The sequence below is a fragment of the Phaeodactylum tricornutum genome, chromosome 11 (genome assembly GCF_000150955.2).
Source record: "Phaeodactylum tricornutum CCAP 1055/1 chromosome 11, complete sequence".
Taxonomy (NCBI): domain Eukaryota; phylum Bacillariophyta; class Bacillariophyceae; order Surirellales; family Neidiaceae; genus Phaeodactylum; species Phaeodactylum tricornutum.
The window spans coordinates 153,705-170,803 of NC_011679.1; the positions used below are offsets into that span (position 1 = coordinate 153,705).

At 49.1% G+C, this 17,099-nt stretch overlaps 5 protein-coding genes across 5 annotated transcripts; 4 read left to right on the top strand and 1 right to left on the bottom strand.

Annotated features, from left to right (window-relative positions):
- The first annotated feature begins 480 nt into the window (after positions 1 to 480).
- On the top strand, positions 481 to 5,050 carry PHATR_46676 (predicted protein). Its single transcript, XM_002185605.1, has 3 exons — positions 481 to 869; positions 968 to 2,618; positions 2,729 to 5,050. The coding sequence occupies exons 1-3, from the start codon at positions 508 to 510 to the stop codon at positions 4,985 to 4,987; spliced, it is 4,272 nt and encodes a 1,423-aa protein (XP_002185641.1). The 5' UTR covers positions 481 to 507; the 3' UTR covers positions 4,988 to 5,050.
- A 648-nt stretch (positions 5,051 to 5,698) lies between these two features.
- PHATR_46677 (predicted protein) lies at positions 5,699 to 7,173 on the top strand (the record flags this gene model as incomplete). The annotated part of the gene is made up of 1 exon (XM_002185606.1): positions 5,699 to 7,173. Exon 1 carries the CDS (start codon positions 5,749 to 5,751, stop codon positions 7,171 to 7,173), a length of 1,425 nt encoding a protein of 474 aa, XP_002185642.1. The 5' UTR covers positions 5,699 to 5,748.
- A 997-nt stretch (positions 7,174 to 8,170) lies between these two features.
- PHATR_36699 (predicted protein) lies at positions 8,171 to 8,758 on the top strand (the record flags this gene model as incomplete). The annotated part of the gene is made up of 1 exon (XM_002185607.1): positions 8,171 to 8,758. The coding sequence occupies one exon, from the start codon at positions 8,171 to 8,173 to the stop codon at positions 8,756 to 8,758; it is 588 nt and encodes a 195-aa protein (XP_002185643.1).
- A 123-nt stretch (positions 8,759 to 8,881) lies between these two features.
- Positions 8,882 to 12,913, bottom strand: CHLH (protoporphyrin IX magnesium chelatase, subunit H; the record flags this gene model as incomplete). The annotated part of the gene is made up of 1 exon (XM_002185797.1): positions 8,882 to 12,913. One exon carries the CDS (start codon positions 12,911 to 12,913, stop codon positions 8,882 to 8,884), a length of 4,032 nt encoding a protein of 1,343 aa, XP_002185833.1.
- Positions 12,914 to 15,164: 2,251 nt separating this feature from the next.
- Positions 15,165 to 16,904, top strand: PHATR_42051 (predicted protein; the record flags this gene model as incomplete). Its single annotated transcript, XM_002185608.1, has 1 exon — positions 15,165 to 16,904. One exon carries the CDS (start codon positions 15,165 to 15,167, stop codon positions 16,902 to 16,904), a length of 1,740 nt encoding a protein of 579 aa, XP_002185644.1.
- Between the last annotated feature and the right edge of the window lie 195 nt (positions 16,905 to 17,099).

The following is a 17,099-nucleotide window of genomic DNA, read 5'->3' on the forward strand; positions in this document are numbered from 1 at the left end:
TGTGGCATAGTTAGTGGGTAGTTCTATCGGTCTGTGCGGCTGAATTAGAAGTAGCAGTAGAGGCGTGATGAATATGTTGAAAACTCAAATTTAGCTGGAGATGAGAGCTCGCTTTTTTTCAAATCTCTCTTTCTGCGACATATCTCTTTCTGCAGACATGTCACATTTGACTACCAAACTTGACATGAATGTCCTGCGCCAACAACGCGCGAACGACGTGAAATCCAAATTCGTGACCTGATTGGATTTCCGAAACGTACAGCTTCGATGAGGTGCATGTCTGGGACCACACAAGGTTCACGTGAAGCGTTGTTGAGATTCAAGAAAACATTTCCAATTTAGAGTTTTACCACTACGCGTCTACCTCCGATGTTCCAGAGCGCACGTTTGGAAGCAGAAGTGTAGGAGTTTCGTATTGTTAAAAGCGCAATGTCGTATGAAGCGCACCAGCCGATGGCCTCACAAACATTGAGAACAAGTGAAGACAAAGACCATCAGTCCGAACCCATGATGAAGAAAACAAAGCTTCGCACGGCCAAAGACGTGATGGATCGTTTACGGTGGGAAAACCCATCGGCAAGCCGTAGCATCATGATCGGCTACGATGACCGCATAAATGGTCCGATGGAAATTTCCTTCCAGAAGTTTCAATCTATAAAAAATGGCGGGGATATCCCGGAACATCGGATTTTGTACTTTCGAAACGTTGAGGCTTCGTCGTCCGACAGCAGAGGCTACGGTGAAATTGTCTGGGATCGAGCAGGACGTGTCGACAAAATCTTTACGCCGGAAGGAGATTTGCGAGGAGACGTCTCGGCGGAAACGGAAACGGCGGCGCTTCAAGCCGTCGCGACTATGACACGTTTGGCGTAAGTCGTGCGATCGAACTAAAAAGGCGAATTTGTTGTTCCAGTCTCTGCGCGCTAGATGCTGACTCGGTGCTGCTGACTTTTCTAACATTCGACAGTGCGAAGGAAAAAGAAACACTATTTTTGATGGAGCGAGCTCTGCTGGCCAAAGCCAATCGGTGTGAAATGGCCAAGGCGGCGTTAGAGAATATAAAGCGGGAAGAACATACGGGTTCTGGTAGGAAGCAAGCTAGTAAGACGACACCGGTTCATACCGGTAGTCCGTCACAGTCAGAATCGGGGAATGACCGCAAACGGCACTTCGAAGATGCATCGCATAAACCTGAACCATGTGTATCAACCAGTACAATGGACACGATACCGCCCGAGACTATCCAGAGACTTCGATTGGAGGCAATCTTCCATCCAAAATTCGAAAACGAGAATCGCAATGACCAGTCTGTTCGGGAACAAATGAAGCAACGAGTAGCATCGCATTCGGGGTACCTGGAAGTTACGTTGAAACACTCAGGATCGCTACTGTTATGGAGTGGACAACAGCGCTACTACAGCAAGAATTCGACCGATAATCGTTTTACCGCAGTTGGAGAAATTCTACTGAGGCAGCATTTTGTGCGAAGCTTTTGGAACGATGCCATTGATGCCACGGCAGACAAAGGAATGAAAAATTTGATGCAGGAACGAATGTATAAAGCATGCAGTGACTTTGTGGAATCCAATCGCTTGACGCTTGCTTTTGAAGTGGTAACATCCGTTTTAGGTGACCACGGTGCGCGACCTAAACGCGATTTTTTGATATTGACTGCTGTTGCCGACCGATCGAATGAACGTTTTTACTCGACCTCGGAACTTGTAGAGTTTGCCCATCAGTTTCGTCTACCACACAATGATTCCTGGGTTTTTGCATCGCCTCAGAGTGTAGACGATCTCTTTGCGTCTTACGACTCTTCGCGAGAACGTGGACTTGCCAGTGGTGTAGTCGCTAGTTTGTCGCAAGCTGCTGAAGCTCAGGTGGCCAGCCTATACCCTCACATCGATTTTCAGGGTGAAATCATCGAAGGACTTGTGATTCGATTTGTTTCTTACCGTGATCGCCTGACTATGCTACGAACGATTCAACGACTGTCGCGTACGTCAAAAGACCTGACGGAAAAGGTGCCACCGTCTCTTCCCAACTGCGTAGAGTTGATATTGTCGAAATCTGATCCGTTCTCGTTGGTTCTAAGGACTGACGTTCGATCATTATTCCATGAATCTGCTAAAAATCAAACCCACTCCACTGCTGCATTTGAACGTCTACTCCAATCTACATTATCTCTTGGTGAGGTTCGAAGAAAGATGAATCGAGTGTCCCGATCGGAAAGCATCGACATACCGGCCTTAGCAAAAGAATTGGAGAATTCAGAAAATAGAGAGACTCAGCGTATTGCCAAACTGATATCTACATTGACTGGAATCAACGCACGGGTCGACTATTCTGTGATGGAAGAATCAATTGAAAATGGCGATTCTTCAGAATCAAGATGGTTATTCATGCTTCATGTTATACATGATGCCACATTTCCAAAGTTTCAACGCAATATGAGTGAAGGCGACATGCCTTTATTCCGCGGTTTCGCTGTTGAGCTATGTAACGACCAGACCTCAAGTTTGAAGCAAACTTTGTTAGGGGTTTCAGAAAGGTCTGAAAGCAGTCAGAATAGTGATGGGGAACTTCTGATGCTCAAGATGAAGTTTCTTCCCTACATGGTACGGCAAAGCAATGCCATCGTTGAAACGATTGCCTTATGTCGATCTCATCGACCACGAAACGCAATGACTTGTCTTACAGTAAATTTGAACTTCTGTGTTCATCTTAGGTTCGGACATTCGGGTGTCGGAATGGATTGCGAAGCCTGCGACAAGGTGGATCAGAATCCTTTGTCCAGTATACCAATTCGATGCTGACGAAATGGCAGGTGTCGAAAGATGCCAAAGACACATGGGGACCTTTTTTCAAAGCATGGGCAATGTACGCGAAGGATTGGCTCGCAGCTCGTCCTATCGGAGAAGCCAACAAGTGTTTTCCGCTCCTGAACGACTTCAACTATCTAGATCATTTGGAGCGATTTCTTGAAATGTACGAATCCGGATTATTTGCCGCTGCAACAGAAACGGCGACCAAGTCTTCTCTGAGCGGGTTGACTGTTGTTGTGGCGCCAGATCGCTCAATATCTCGAGTAGTTGCCGACTTCATTGCGCATGAACTTGGAGGTGCAGCTCGCATCGACGATCTCAACCGGATCACCGTTGACAAGTTGGCTGATATGTGTGCACCGGGACTTGGAGCAGTGTGTAGTGCTGTGGTTGCCGATGGCATTGGCCAGCTTCGAAGATTGACGAAAGACCACGCCGACAGTATCTCTTTAGTGTTTTTCCAATGCTCTGAGGAAGGCATCCGAAGCCTTTTCCTTCCAGAAAAAGAGATAAAGAAGACGATGGGTATGCTCAATGGATGGCGAAAAACAATATGCTCTTATAAAGTCGAGCTGTCTCGTTCCTCTTTGATTGATGTAGAGCCAATGGAAACTGACGAAGGCTGTCGCTTGATGCCGTCGGAGAATTTTATAGAGGTTTTGTCTCGGCTTCGCACCGCTGCTGTCGATGCCGCGGATGAATCCGCAGGGGCCTTGCTCTTCTTTCCAGGCATACCGGGATGCGGTAAATCGAGTTTGACTTGCACAGAAGTCCAAGGCGAACTTCAATCTTCTCTGAAGCAGCGAAACCATCCTTGCGAATTGATAGTGAAGGTCGGTGACCAGACTAGAGGCAAATTTTGGCAAGTTGTAAAGCATGAACGAGCAAAGCGTAAGGCATCCCTCTACATTGTCGACAAAAACGTACCCGCTTCGACCTGGGAAACAGTGGCAGACGTCTGTGGAAGCACAAATGCTGTTGGCATCCCAGTCTTACCCGATGCTGTGTCCTTGGCAACGACGAGAGTAAAGGGCCTACGTAGACCAGATGGCGCAATCGTGGAAGAAAAGGTACACGTTTACCCTTTCTCGCTCCGGTATCTTGCTCTTTGTATGGCGCGAGTGTTGTCAAGAACTCCGTCTTCTCACATAGGCAAACTGGATCGGGGTACAAAGCGAGCGTGTATGGTGGTGATCAAGTTCTTTTGCTTGTATCGCCGAATAGCGTCTCATGAGTTACTTGACTCGATCAGTGCAAAGTTTAACACTGTTGGAGCGACGGTATCGCCGATTACCGTGTCTGTGTTAAAATCTAGTTCTAAAAGCCTTCCAGGCGATTTAGAGTCGCTGCTTATGGAGGCTCTGCGGGCTCAATTTGGTTACGACCTCGCCAGAGGCAGTAGCGATACGACAAAGACGAACGATTCTTACCTGGATGCACTGGAGGATCAGCTGCGCCAATCCATTGACACACATTTAGCAGCGATCTACGACATGGCTGCAGACGAACAAATATCGCGAGGAATGTTTGTCAAAGGATTTTTAGATCGTATTGCGCAATTGGATTCCGTGGAACCAAAGGCCTCGATCTTGACCAACTGCTTTCCTCCCACACCGTCTTTCTATAAGATTGCTTCCTTTGATGTTGACGTAGATGAAGTCCACAAAGTCGTCCTGAAAGTGGCAAAGGATGCGCGGTTGTCGGTTCTAATGGAAGCAATCGTGGGCTCCCGTTCGGCCGCGAACGTGTGGACTGGTAGGTCGAGTGTCAATGCAGATCTTATTCGCAACACTCACGTAACGATGCTGCATTGCGAAGAAACAACTCAGGAAGAGATGGAGGCAGCGTTTGGTGCGCTGTGCGGCTGTCGGGGCACCATTCAAGTGGTTGGCCTGCTATGGAGTCCGACTGTAGCGGCACTCGCCGTCGCTTTACCGGAGAAGACGGAGTGCGGGTACGATGTTCCTGCGTGCCGTAATGAGTTTGCCCATATCACAATTTGGTGCGCTACGGGCCAGGAAACCAAAGCGGCGAACGACTTGCCGCATCTGGCAGCGAACGGGTCCGCGACACGGGTCGATTTTGCGAGATGCTTCCCGTTGGTGGGCACAATCGCGCTTTGGTCCGACAGGAAAACATCCAAAGGGATTGAAGAGAAGTGACCAATAGGTAGATACTTGAAACGCTTTGTGAAAACATGTTAGATACACCCATATTTTATTGGTATATACGTAGTTGAAAAAGAAGGACGACACTATGGGCTTCAGGGACAGACTTGCAAGCGAATAATGGAAGTCGCATCTTTAAGTGGAAATGCTTTTAGACAGTCACTATAGAAGGTATTTACCCAATGATCTTCTATTTCCCTATGACACTTTTTGTATTTTTCATGGTAATGAGAATACCCATTCACGCTTTGACTACAATAGGAGCGTCTTGGGCTTCATCACATTAATCATTGATCGATTTCTCCGGTTTGTTTTTCCGAATCCAAGTAACTGTAAATATAAAAAAATATTTTAGATCACACACAATACCGCATATTTTTCGAAACAGGCTATTTCTGATCGGTGAGAAAATACAGTCCCGTACGTGGAAAACAGAGCCGGACTTACTGTTGCGTTATAGCTGGAGAGGGGCTTCCCTTTTTAAATCTAATGTCAGAACGCGACTGTATTTCACAGTCAGCGTCAACCACCGAAACATTCTGCCATCATGCGAGGGCCCTTAAGACTTATGGTGTGATTCACGAACAGCTGAGGTTTTCGAACCAGGATAGTACGCGGGATCGTTTTCCTCGACTACTCAAAGCATATGTGATTGTAAGCAACATCCAGTCGGAGGAGGAATTCCTCTCACAATTCTCGGCACACTTTTGGTGCACACTCCAAAAACAAGAGCAAACTCTTTGTAACATCCAACCATGCCATCTTACTTCACCTTGCCAATTCTCGTCGTCCTCTTGAGCAGCATGGCTCCTGTTTCAACGAGCTACCAGTGTGAGCTACCCAAGGAATTCAGCATCTACTCCGTTATTTCGAAGGAAGACGCGTCCATCGGTGCGCACAGTATGTACAAGGGCGTGGCTGTCGGAGGGACTCTTTCCGATGGAACTCCTGACAGTAGCGCCACATTTGATCGCACTACGTCCCGAGTCAAAGCACTTGCCAACCCCAACAGATTTAATTTCAATGGAGGCATCGAGACGGGGGTTTCCCTTGAAACCTCTGTCGACTTTGGCCACTTTGAATGGCTGGCTGGTGCAGCCAAGAGTGGTGATTTTGAGGGCGGCAAAAAAGTTGTTGTCCTGACAAAAGGGGGAACTTACAATCTCTACGATTTTCGAAATGGGGGTCAAGGTGAAGACAATGGAAACACGATCGTCATTTTCAATACCAGCGACGACGTTATCTTGACTAAAACTCACGATGGACGTCAGTTCGGACCTTCTGTCATTGCCCCATTCTCCAAGGTCATTGTTTTGGGAAATGCTGGTTTTGTGGATGGAACTATTGTGGGCAAGCAAGTTGTTACCAGTGGTGGCAATCAGGGACAGCTCCAATTGCATGGAGACAACTATAACGGCCCTTTTGTATGCGGGGTCAACCCTGGTAGTGGTGGAGATCCTCATTTCAAGACTTGGTTGGGTCGACGTTATGATTTCCACCACCAGTGTGATCTACTGCTTGTCAAAAGCGAGTCGTTTATGGAAGGAAAGGGTCTAGAAGTTCAAATCCGGACGACTTCCAAGAGCTCCTTTTCCTACATTAGTGGTGTTGCTGTTCGCATTGGTCGCGATGTCTTGGAAATTAGCCAAACAGAGCATTTCTACAACGGCAGCCAGGACTATGACCTCACCAAAGCTCGCATAGGCGGATACTCGGTCGAGATTACATATTCCCTCAAATCCTCCACTTCCTTTGTGCGGAATTACGTTATTGAGATCTCGCCTTCCTTCATAATTGTCGTAATCGTCCGCAAGAACTTGATGGAAGTCCGCTTCCACGGCGCGGATGAAAACTTAATCGGAGATAGCGTCGGCATGTTGGGAGAATACCGCAATGGCACGCTCCTCTCGAGATCCGGCATCGAAATCGAGGATCTCTCCGAGTTTGGAAACGAATGGCAGGTTAACTACGCCGATTCGGCACTCTTCAGTTCCACACAGAGCCCCCAGTTCCCCCAGAAGTGTACCCCACCGGCGCCAGTCGACCAAGCACGTTACCTCCGTCACGGCATCAGCCTCGCCCAAGCGGAAAAGGCCTGCGAAGGGTGGGGAGAAGAAATGGACGATTGTGTGTTTGACGTCATGGCTACCGGTGACATTGACGTTGCTTTCGCCTTTTGAAAAGCGCAACAACAAGATTGTAGAAATTCTGGCATGATATGTGAAAAGGGAGGCTTGATTGTGAACTCGTTTGGGTTTTGTATTCTGTTGATTGTCCGTAGTGACGAGAGAATCTGACGAGCAAGAAGCAGAAATCGATGACAATGAGAACAGTAAACGTTACAATAAGGGGCCAAAAGCCAATGTTTCACCTTGAGAACAGATGACGAGGATTAGTTGTGTGTAGAGTTTTCATACATGCGAGACTGCCGAGATTGGCTGTGAACAGCCGCGAACCGGTAGATTGACTGACAGTGCGAAGTGTATTTCACGAAAACAGCCTGACTGTGACTGTGAACAGCGATAGTCAGGCTGCCTTTGATGCGGTGTTTTGTGCCCAAACACCGCATTAAAAGTACTAGGTTAACTCTTTTTTATCGCGGTTCACGTAGAGCCAGTACAAAATATGAAACTCGAACCCAATTTCGCTTCCAATTGCATCTACACATCCAAAGAAAACATAGAATTGGCAAAGAACGGTATTGATAGAGGAATTGCTAAGATCAAGCACAGTTGTCTTCAACCCAAGTTCAACTTTGTGGCTTGTCTGGTTTACTTGTTGTTGCGTTGGTGGTACTTGTGGCAACGCTCAGCTATGCATAGCAGTTCATCCTGACTATTTTGTCATCAAGTTACAGGTAAAAAATAGAACAATGTGAAGGGCCTTTTGGGGGAAAAGGTAGAGTCAAACAGTACAAATGGCCGATAAACACGTGTAATTTAGGGTTATTTTAGGGTTACCGCAACGAACCGCATGAAAGATCTCAAATTCACCGCAAATAAGCTCTTTGCGGTTGCTGCGGGAAAACCGAATTAAAGGCAGCCTGGCGACAGTCGATAGTGGAACAGGGTGAGCCTCATGTAAAGTAGCAAGGCCTCTCTGCAGCCTTCTTATCATTGCTTCAATCTCGCACATCGTGGGTCTCCTACCTTGGTCAATACAAAATAGGCGATAACAATGAAAGATAGCTCGGAATTGCCTTTGACGGCTTACCAGCGCACGCAGCTCCAACATCTCCGCACCGTGATCAGTCCCTCGAGCCAAGTCATCTTGGCACCTACAGAGCATCACCAGCATGACGACCAAGAACAACAACAACAACAGCAACAACGGCACCACCTGGGTTCCGCTGATGCTGTAACGCAATCGACGGCGGCAGAAGCTCCGGAAAACCCTACCGCCAAACGAACAGCGGAACTGTACACACAACTGGATTTGGCTCGAAGGATACGGCGCAGACTCGAGCAATCCGTACAAACGGCAGAGGAATTTGCCAGTGAGGAGTCCGACACATTCAAAGTCCTGCGACATAATAAGCATTTACTATCACAGCGGCGGGACGATGTTCTGCAACTCGTAGCTTTGACGGAGGCCGTACAGGAAGGCTTTACGCTCGACAAGTACGATCATTATCAAAAGTTCTTCGCAAAGGATGACACACTTGCGAAGCGAGCTCGACAAGTAGTCCGCGATCAAGTGCGACGTTTAGCGGACGAAGAGCACGAAAAACTCGAGAAAATAATCAAGCGTTCCGAGGAAAGCTAAATATTTGTTTTATATTAGCGATGTGCGGACATGCTATTTTATGTTTTTAGCTAGAATGATATGCTGACCTTCATCGTCAAGCTAGCCGCATTGATATCCCAGAAAGGCTATAGAATGGGAAATTTATACACCTTCGATGCGGTCTTCCACCTCCGCATACAGCTCCTGAAGACGCTCAATATTCTCATCCGACGTGTCCCAGTATCCGCGACCATTCGCTTCCAAGAATGTGGTCACCATATCTCTGAAAGCGTTGGGATTCGTGTCGAGAAGACGCTTTTGCATCTCGGCATCCTCAATAAACACGCTGTTGGCGTCCTCAAATACAAAGTTATCGACTTCGCCGGCGGTCGCGGACCATCCCATAGTATTGCGGAGACGCTTCTGGATTTCACGGACACCTTCATATCCTGTCGAAAGCATACCTTCGTAGAATTTCGGATTCAATAGCTTAGTACGGGCGTCGAGTCGAACGGTTTCGGACAATGTACGGACTTGAGCGTTGGCGGTGGTGGTATCAGCCATAAGCGACATGGGTTTCTTTTTATCGTCACGGAGACCTTGGACAACCTTAGTAGGATCAGAATCGTAGTAGTGCGAAACATCGGTAATCGAAATTTCAGACGAGTCCAAGTTTTGAAAGGTAACGTCAACAGTCTTCAAAGCGCTCTTGAAAAGAGCAGCCTGCTGTTCCATCATACCAGGCTTATCGGCGTTAAACGCAAAGCCCTTGCGCGTCAAGAACTGCTCCTGAAGCTGGCCTTCATCTTCCCATCCACCATTCTCAATGGCGAGGCCTACGTTAGCACTGTATGATCCGGCAGAGTTCGAGAAGACGCGAGCGGCGGCGTCACGGAGTGAGACTCCGAGTTCTTCGGCTTGCTCCATCGCGTGTTTCCGGACAAAGTTCATTTCTAAAGGTTCATCAGCTTCGGCAGCCATTTTGATTCCACGATCCATCAAATTCATTTGGTTGATGAAAAGATCACGGAAGACACCGGAGCATGAAACGACAACGTCGATACGGGGACGTCCAAGGACTTCCAAAGGAATAAGTTCGACCTTGTTGACGCGTCCAAGAGAATCAGCAACCGGGCGGACACCGACTAGAGCGAGCACCTGCGCGAGCGATTCCCCATAGGTCTTGATGTTGTCGGTACCCCACAAAGTAAAGGCAATACTTTCGGGGAAGGCACCATCGTTCTCGTCCCGAAGCTTTTCGAGAAGTTTTCGAACAACGTCCTGCGAAACTTCTACAGCAGCTGCTGTGGGAATAGAGGATGGATCAAGTGCATGCATATTGCGTCCAGTAGGTAGGACTGCAGGGTTGCGGATAGGGTCGCCACCAGGGGCGGGCATCAAAAACTCTCCGTTCAAAAGCTCCATTATTCCTCCGAGTTCATTGTTTGCCACAACTTGCTTGAGGCAGAACTCAAGATATGTGATAACAGGGTCAAGGCGAGCCTCGTTCACATCGGGGAAACCGGCATCAATAATTGCTTTTGTCCAGGGCTTTTTCTGACCCATCATCTTTCCAAACATGGCACTCATTTCGTCAAAGGCGGATTTGACTTCCTTGACACGTCCGTCAGAGCCGGTTGATTGCATAACCAAGGCGCGGACAGCAGCACGGGAAGCCATAACGATCTTCTCGTTTAGCTCGACATCCGTTAGGACACCTTGGTTGTTCCCACGGTAGACTTCGTTGATCTCACGACCAACCGATGAGGCAATCACCCGAGGAAGTCCTTCAATTTTGTCTTCCGGTCGATCGAGCTGACCAATGTTAACCAAGGTCGCGATGGCTTCTTCAGCGGTCGGTGGCACCCCAACAGTGTGCAGGCCACAAGGGAGGAGACGGCTTTCGATCTGCATAATCTGAGAATAAACTTGTCCCACAATACTGTCACGGTTTTCGGCAGTGTCCTTGGCGGCATCGTACGTTTCGAGACTGGGAAGATCAATGTCCTTATCCAAGTTGCAGGTCCAGGCGGTTGAGACAATAGAGTTGACAATAGCGGCGCCGCGTCCTTCGTTTCCGCGTAGACCCTGGAAAGAGGCGATGAGCTCTTTTAGTTCCTTCAGTCCCTTGTAGAGACCGGCGTTCTCCGCCGGCGGCGTCAGGTACGAGACTGTAGCAGAGTACGAGCGACGTTTGGCAATCGTGGCTTCTGACGGGTTGTTGGCAGCGTACAAGTAGGCGGATGGCAGCGAGTTAATCAGACGATCGGGGTAGCAGGTGCCGGACATACCTACCTGCTTGCCTGGCATGAATTCCAAAGATCCGTGCGTTCCGAAATGCAAAACAGCGTCGGCTTGGAAGATTTTCTCCAAGTACGTATAGTATGCGGCGAAGCCGTGATGGGGGCTCGCGGATTTGGCGAAAAGCAATCGCATCGGGTCGCCCTCATATCCAAAGGAAGGCTGGACACCGATAAAGACGTTGCCAAACTGCTTTCCGTACACTACCAGGTTTTGACCGTCCGAGTTGAGGTTACCAGGTGCCGGTCCCCAGTTTTCCTCCAAATCCGTCGCGTACGGGGTCAACTCGTAATATTCTTCGGTGCTCATGCGGTACGCAACATTGAGCTCGGGTGAAGAAATTTTTGCTTCGGGATCGTCCAGGACGGAAGCCATGATGGCTTCCTTGTTCATGGGAGCGTCACCTACGTCGTATCCTTCCGATTTGAGCTGTCCCAAAACAGCCTTGATGGAATCAAAAACATCCAGGTAGGCGGCAGTTCCAACATTGCCCTTGTCCGGAGGAAAGGAGAAGATGGTTATGGCAATCTTCTTTTCAGACTTTGGCTTGGAGCGGAGGTTGGCCCACTTCAGAGACCGATCGGCCAAAAGGTTGACACGATCGGCGAGCGGAACACTACGTCCCGTAGCACCTTCGCGACCAGCGAAAATAATGGGTTCGATAGCTCCATCAATTTCGGGCAAAGACACTTGCAGAGCAACCTGAATCGGATGGAGTCCGAGTTCGGATGACTGCCATTCCTCGAACGACTGGAAGACTAGGGGCACAGCGCACATGTACGGACGATTCAACTTTTTGAGAACCTGTGAAGCCTTGGCGTGATCCTGCGAAGCCGGTCCTCCGACGAGGGCGAACCCAGTCAAGTTAATGACAGTGTCCACAATCGGCTTGCCATTGGAATCATAAAAGTATTCCTCGACAGGTCCGGAAAAATCCAAACCTCCCGAATAGATGGAAACGACACGGGCGCCACGGCTTTCGAGCTCGGAAATGAGCGAAACGTAGTGTGTGTCGTCCTTGGTGTTAATGTGGGACTTTTGGAGGATAATACCAATCGTTGGGGCCGTTTTGGGGTCGATACCGGCGTCGGGGCAGAATTCGTTGTTGTACCATTCAAAGTACTTTTGATTGTTTTCAAACACAATATCGGGAGCAACCGGGTGCCAAATGGCCTTGTCAGGTAGCAAGACGGGGTCCTCCGCTTTGACCTTGTCTTTTCCCTTCATAGATTCTTGGATGGGGGCGACGTAATCCTGTCCGATTTGGATCAGGAGAGATTCGAGATTTTCTGGGGATCCCCCGAGCCAGTACTGGAAACTCATCATAAAGGTACGCGCGTCCGCGGCCTTGTCACTGGGAAGAAATTTCAAAACCTTGGGAAGGGTACGCAGGAGCTTCAACATTCCTTCCTCAAAACTGGAACCATCTTCCTGCTTCTTCTTCTTCATGAAATCAGCCACGACACTCTTGGACTGTCCCAAGTTTTTCATAGTGAAGGTTCCCACCTTATTAAGACGCATGACTTCCGGCATGGAAGGGAAAACGAGACAGGCATCGAGACGTTCCCGTTGGGGTTCTACTACCTCGACGACCTTTTCGGCGAGCTCCTGCACAAAAATGAGGGAGCCGATGAAAATATTGGCGTCGGCCACATCCTTTTTGAACTGCTCAAAGGCGTCTTCGTTGCGGAGTTCCTCTAGCAAGTAACCAACACATTCGACGGCCATATTGTCCGATCCCGCGTTGATTCGCTTGACGGCAGCCGTCATGGAAGATTGGTACTGCGATTCGAGCACCACATAAACGACCTTCATGGTGGGTCTTCCACGAGGGTCTTCCGGAACGACCCGACGAGATTCCGAATTGCTCCTGGTAAACATACCACCACCCATAGCTGATCCCGTTTCTGTGGGGTCCGTCACCACCATCGAGAGGGTAGATCGCTTCGATTGGGCGGCACTGCGGTATCCGGGCAGAGCCGAAAAGGTTGTGGCCTTTTTCGATCCGAAGGAAACGCTGTTTGGTTGCCATCTACGGGATTCAAAACAGAGAACATGAGTGTCGTATTAATGTGAACCAGGTAAGAGGCCTTTGGCAACAGTCAACACATTCTTCCAGTCAAACCCTTCACAATCTTCCGACGGAACTGCACAACGAGAAAAAAAGCTTCGAGAACGCTACCGTAGGATCTCACGTAGAAATCTGGTAGGAAAAGTTCAACTTGTCCCGGATCGGGGGGAACGCCAAGGCATCGTTCACCCAACTTTCCTCGTGGATTCTCGTAGGACGATCCTCGTAATAGGAACTAATGAAAACTTACGCTGTTGTGGCGCTCACGGCGAAAAGACCGACGGCAGCGGCCTTGAAATACACCATGGTTTGGTTCTTTTTCGTTAGGCTTTTGTGTGTACACACACGGAGAGCAAACTGTGGAGCTGATGCGGTGTCGCTGGGATTTGTCGGGGGCGAAGAACCCAGCCGAATGGCAAAAGTGCGTCTTTCGGCAATCCAAACTCCAAGTTGAAGTCGATTGTTGCGGGGACAGGACAGACACTACTCCATGACGTGTTGTTCGCGTTTTTCACTGGCTTTCATTCGTTCGAAGCCCCCTTGGCCATGTCGCAGCTGCAACATTTCCGGGTGCTTTGACTCGTCAGTGGCACCGAATATCCCACGCATCGTATCGTGCGCGCTGCTGACTGTGTAGAAACTACGTACAGTCGCATCCACTACCACGACAGAGAGTCTGTCGTTCCGGCGTCAAAAATCACAGGAACCAACCAGAATGCTCCGTGATGGGTCAGCAAGAGCGAAAAGACACGGCGGTGGCGAGACACACATATACGCACACAAACGAATCGACATTCCTCCTAATTTCTCCAAAGATCCAAAGATACGCTGGTCGGACAGCGCAGCTGCATATGGTATCTTTCGATCCTCGTCTGCGCGAACACGGTCACGTGCCTTCTGGATCGTTCGACTCGTTTACACAATCGAGCGTACGGATGGTTCAGTACGGTACGGTGCGAGGGCGACTACATCAGCCATGAAGCGTGACAAGCTTGTTGCCCCAAAGGAACACAGCACACCATCGGCGCGATTTCTCCTTCACAAGGATTGTCTTGAACCATCATGCGTTAACATTCACCACTAGCTACGTCAATACTCAAGGTCCATGGCAATAGAGATTTTCAGAGTCAGATTTCGATTTACGGTCTGTAGAGTTGTCGAGTCTGAAGACTGGAAACTGTGTGACTGTGAATGAGAATGTTTCGGAGAAACGAGGTTGAAAGTGATTGCGCAAGACTCGGTCCTACATTTCTGTCGCGATCGAATTGCAATTTCGCTTCTTCCGCAAAGACGAACCGGAATGTCTCAAGAAGAGATACGAGTTGCACAGTTTGAATACCGAATCATTGTTAACTGTGAGGTGACTAACTGTCAGTTTCCTCGCCCCTGGAATCGTAAGCCTGTGATTCTAGAAATAAAGTTGGTCCTTCCACTCTTTGTGCTGATGTGTGCATGTGCATTAGCTCAAACTGGATATCGGAGGGAAGGACTGCTCCTACGCCTGGGTTTCAACTATTAACATGGGACAATCAATAACGGTAGTTAATGCTACATTGGTTTTTGTCAATCTGCACATAACTCCGTTGCTTGCGATATAGTTTGGTACACGAGAGAAAGACAGACCAGCAATAAAACGTTACCGAACACGAGTCGCCCGCCCCGCTTTCGCCGAATGATGGACAGACGGATAGATAAAGGAGACACGTATAGACCAATCCAATAACGATAGGACTATATCTGGGCGGAACTCTGATTCCACACCGTACAAACGACCTGTCCCAGAAACCGCGAGAATCTTTTTTCCATTGCACGGTGGAGACAGAGCAGTTTTGTGTCACCGACAAAGCAACAGACACATCATAGCTAACTGTAAAAGCAAACGCAAATACCAATAAGAATAAGCCAGCCTAGTTTCCCCCTTTGCGCATAATTTGAAAGCCAGAACTTAGCATCATGAGCACGGAAGAACAAGCTGCCGAGTTATCGGCGAAAATCACGGCTCTGGCCGAAGAAGTCAAGCTCGCCAAGGCCGTCAAAAAGCCCAAGGAGGAATGGGAAAGCACTCTCCAGTCCATGCTGAGTGCGAAAGCCGAGTACAAATTCTTGACGGGGCAGGACTTTGGTCCTCCACCCAAGGAAGAAAAGAAAAAGAAACAGGACAGTCCCGCTGAAGCAGACGAGGTTCCTTCCGAAAAGAATAAGGAAAAGCGTGCAGCCAAAGCAGCAGCCAAGGCTGAAAAGGAGGCGAAAAAGGTTGCACAGCGGGAAGAGCGAGCCCGTCGTGAAGCCGAGAAGACCGCCAAACTCGCCGGCATTGGGCAGGACAATTTTGGCGATGCGCCCTTGATCCAGTCGCAGATCATCACGGACAAAGTGTGGACTCCCATTCAGAATTTGAAACCGTCCCTCGCGGGGGAAAGTGTTCTCGTTCGGGGGCACCTGCAAACAGCTCGAGCCGTTGGGAAGGGAGCTTTTGTCCTCGTGCGTTCCAGTCTTTACTCCGTACAAGGAGTCGCCTTTGAATCGAAAGACGACGATGGCGCCGTCAGTTCCGCTATGATCAAGTACATGGCTGGACTGCCAGCAGAGTCGGTCGTGGACATGCGAGGGATCGTTACGGTCCCCGACCAGCCCGTAGATTCCGCGACGCAAAAAATGGTCGAAATTAAAATTGAATCGTTTCATTGCGTCGCCAAGGCCAAGAAAGCCTTGCCCTTTCAAATGGAGGACGCCTGTCGACCTGATTCCGGAAAGGAAACCGACATTGGTGCCTACAATGAAGATGATCCGGAAGTTGTCGACTCCGAAGACGGTCTCATCCATATCGGTCAAAAGATGCGTCTCGATTATCGTTGGATCGATTTGCGGACCCCCGCTAACCAATCCATCTTCCGCATCGAGAGTATGGTCGGCTGCTTGTTCCGTGAGTTTTTGCTTCAACGCGGGTTTGTAGAAATTCACACACCTAAGCTCATTGGAGGAGCCTCCGAAGGTGGCTCCGACGTCTTTACGCTAGACTATTTCGGACAGTCTGCCTGTTTGGCCATGAGCCCGCAGCTCCACAAACAGATGACGGCCGCCTGCTCTGGCTTTGAACGCGTTTTCGAAACCGGTCCTGTATTTCGGGCCGAAAATTCGAATACCCGTCGGCACCTTTGCGAATTTACCGGACTCGATCTGGAAATGGTCATTCACGAGCATTATGATGAAGTGCTGGCGGTCATGAGCGAGCTCTTTATTTACATATTCGATGGCGTTAACGAGCGCTGCAAGCCGGAACTGGAACGTGTTCGGGAGCAGCATCCGTTTGAGGACTTGCAGTACCTGAGCCCGACGCTCAAACTGACCTTTGCCGAAGGCTGCGCCTTGCTCCGTGAAGCTGGCATCGATCAAGACAATTACGAAGACTTGAGTACCGAAAACGAAAAGAAACTCGGCGACATTGTCAAGCAAAAGTACGGGACGGACTTTTTCTTCTTGGACAAGTTTCCTTTGGCGGTGCGGCCATTCTACACCATGCCCGACCCGAACGACCCCAAACTTTCCAACAGCTACGATTTTTTTATTCGTGGTCAAGAGATTGTGTCCGGTGCCCAGCGTGTTCACGATCCTGACTTGATTGAAGAGCGCGCCAAGGCTTTGGGTATTGATGTCGAGAGCATCGCCGACTACGTTGAATCCTTTCGTCACGGTGCCCTACCGCACGGTGGCGGCGGTATCGGACTGGAGCGTGTCGTCATGTTGTTTTTGGGCCTACCCAATATTCGCAAGGCGGCCTGGTTTCCCCGTGACCCAAAGCGTATTTCTCCGTAAAGCACGGAACGAAGAAGACCAAGCAAAACGCTGGTGGTGGACGAATATCTAGTTTACTCTGAATAGTGTCGAACAGGTCTCTTCTGTAAAAGATATTGCAGCGGAAACCTGTTGCTCTTTAGTAAAGCGGGCATAGCTTAAGTTGTACCCAACGTTAATCCTACCAAACAAGAACAGTCCAAATTTTGGATGCTG

Coding starts and splice junctions, on each gene's coding strand:
- PHATR_46676 (XM_002185605.1), top strand. CDS start 508: ATGATGAAGAAAACAAAGCTTCGCACGGCCAAAGACGTGATGGATCGT. Junction 870..967: donor GCGACTATGACACGTTTGGC/GTAAGTCGTGCG, acceptor AACATTCGACAG/TGCGAAGGAAAAAGAAACAC. Junction 2,619..2,728: donor TGAAGTTTCTTCCCTACATG/GTACGGCAAAGC, acceptor TGTTCATCTTAG/GTTCGGACATTCGGGTGTCG.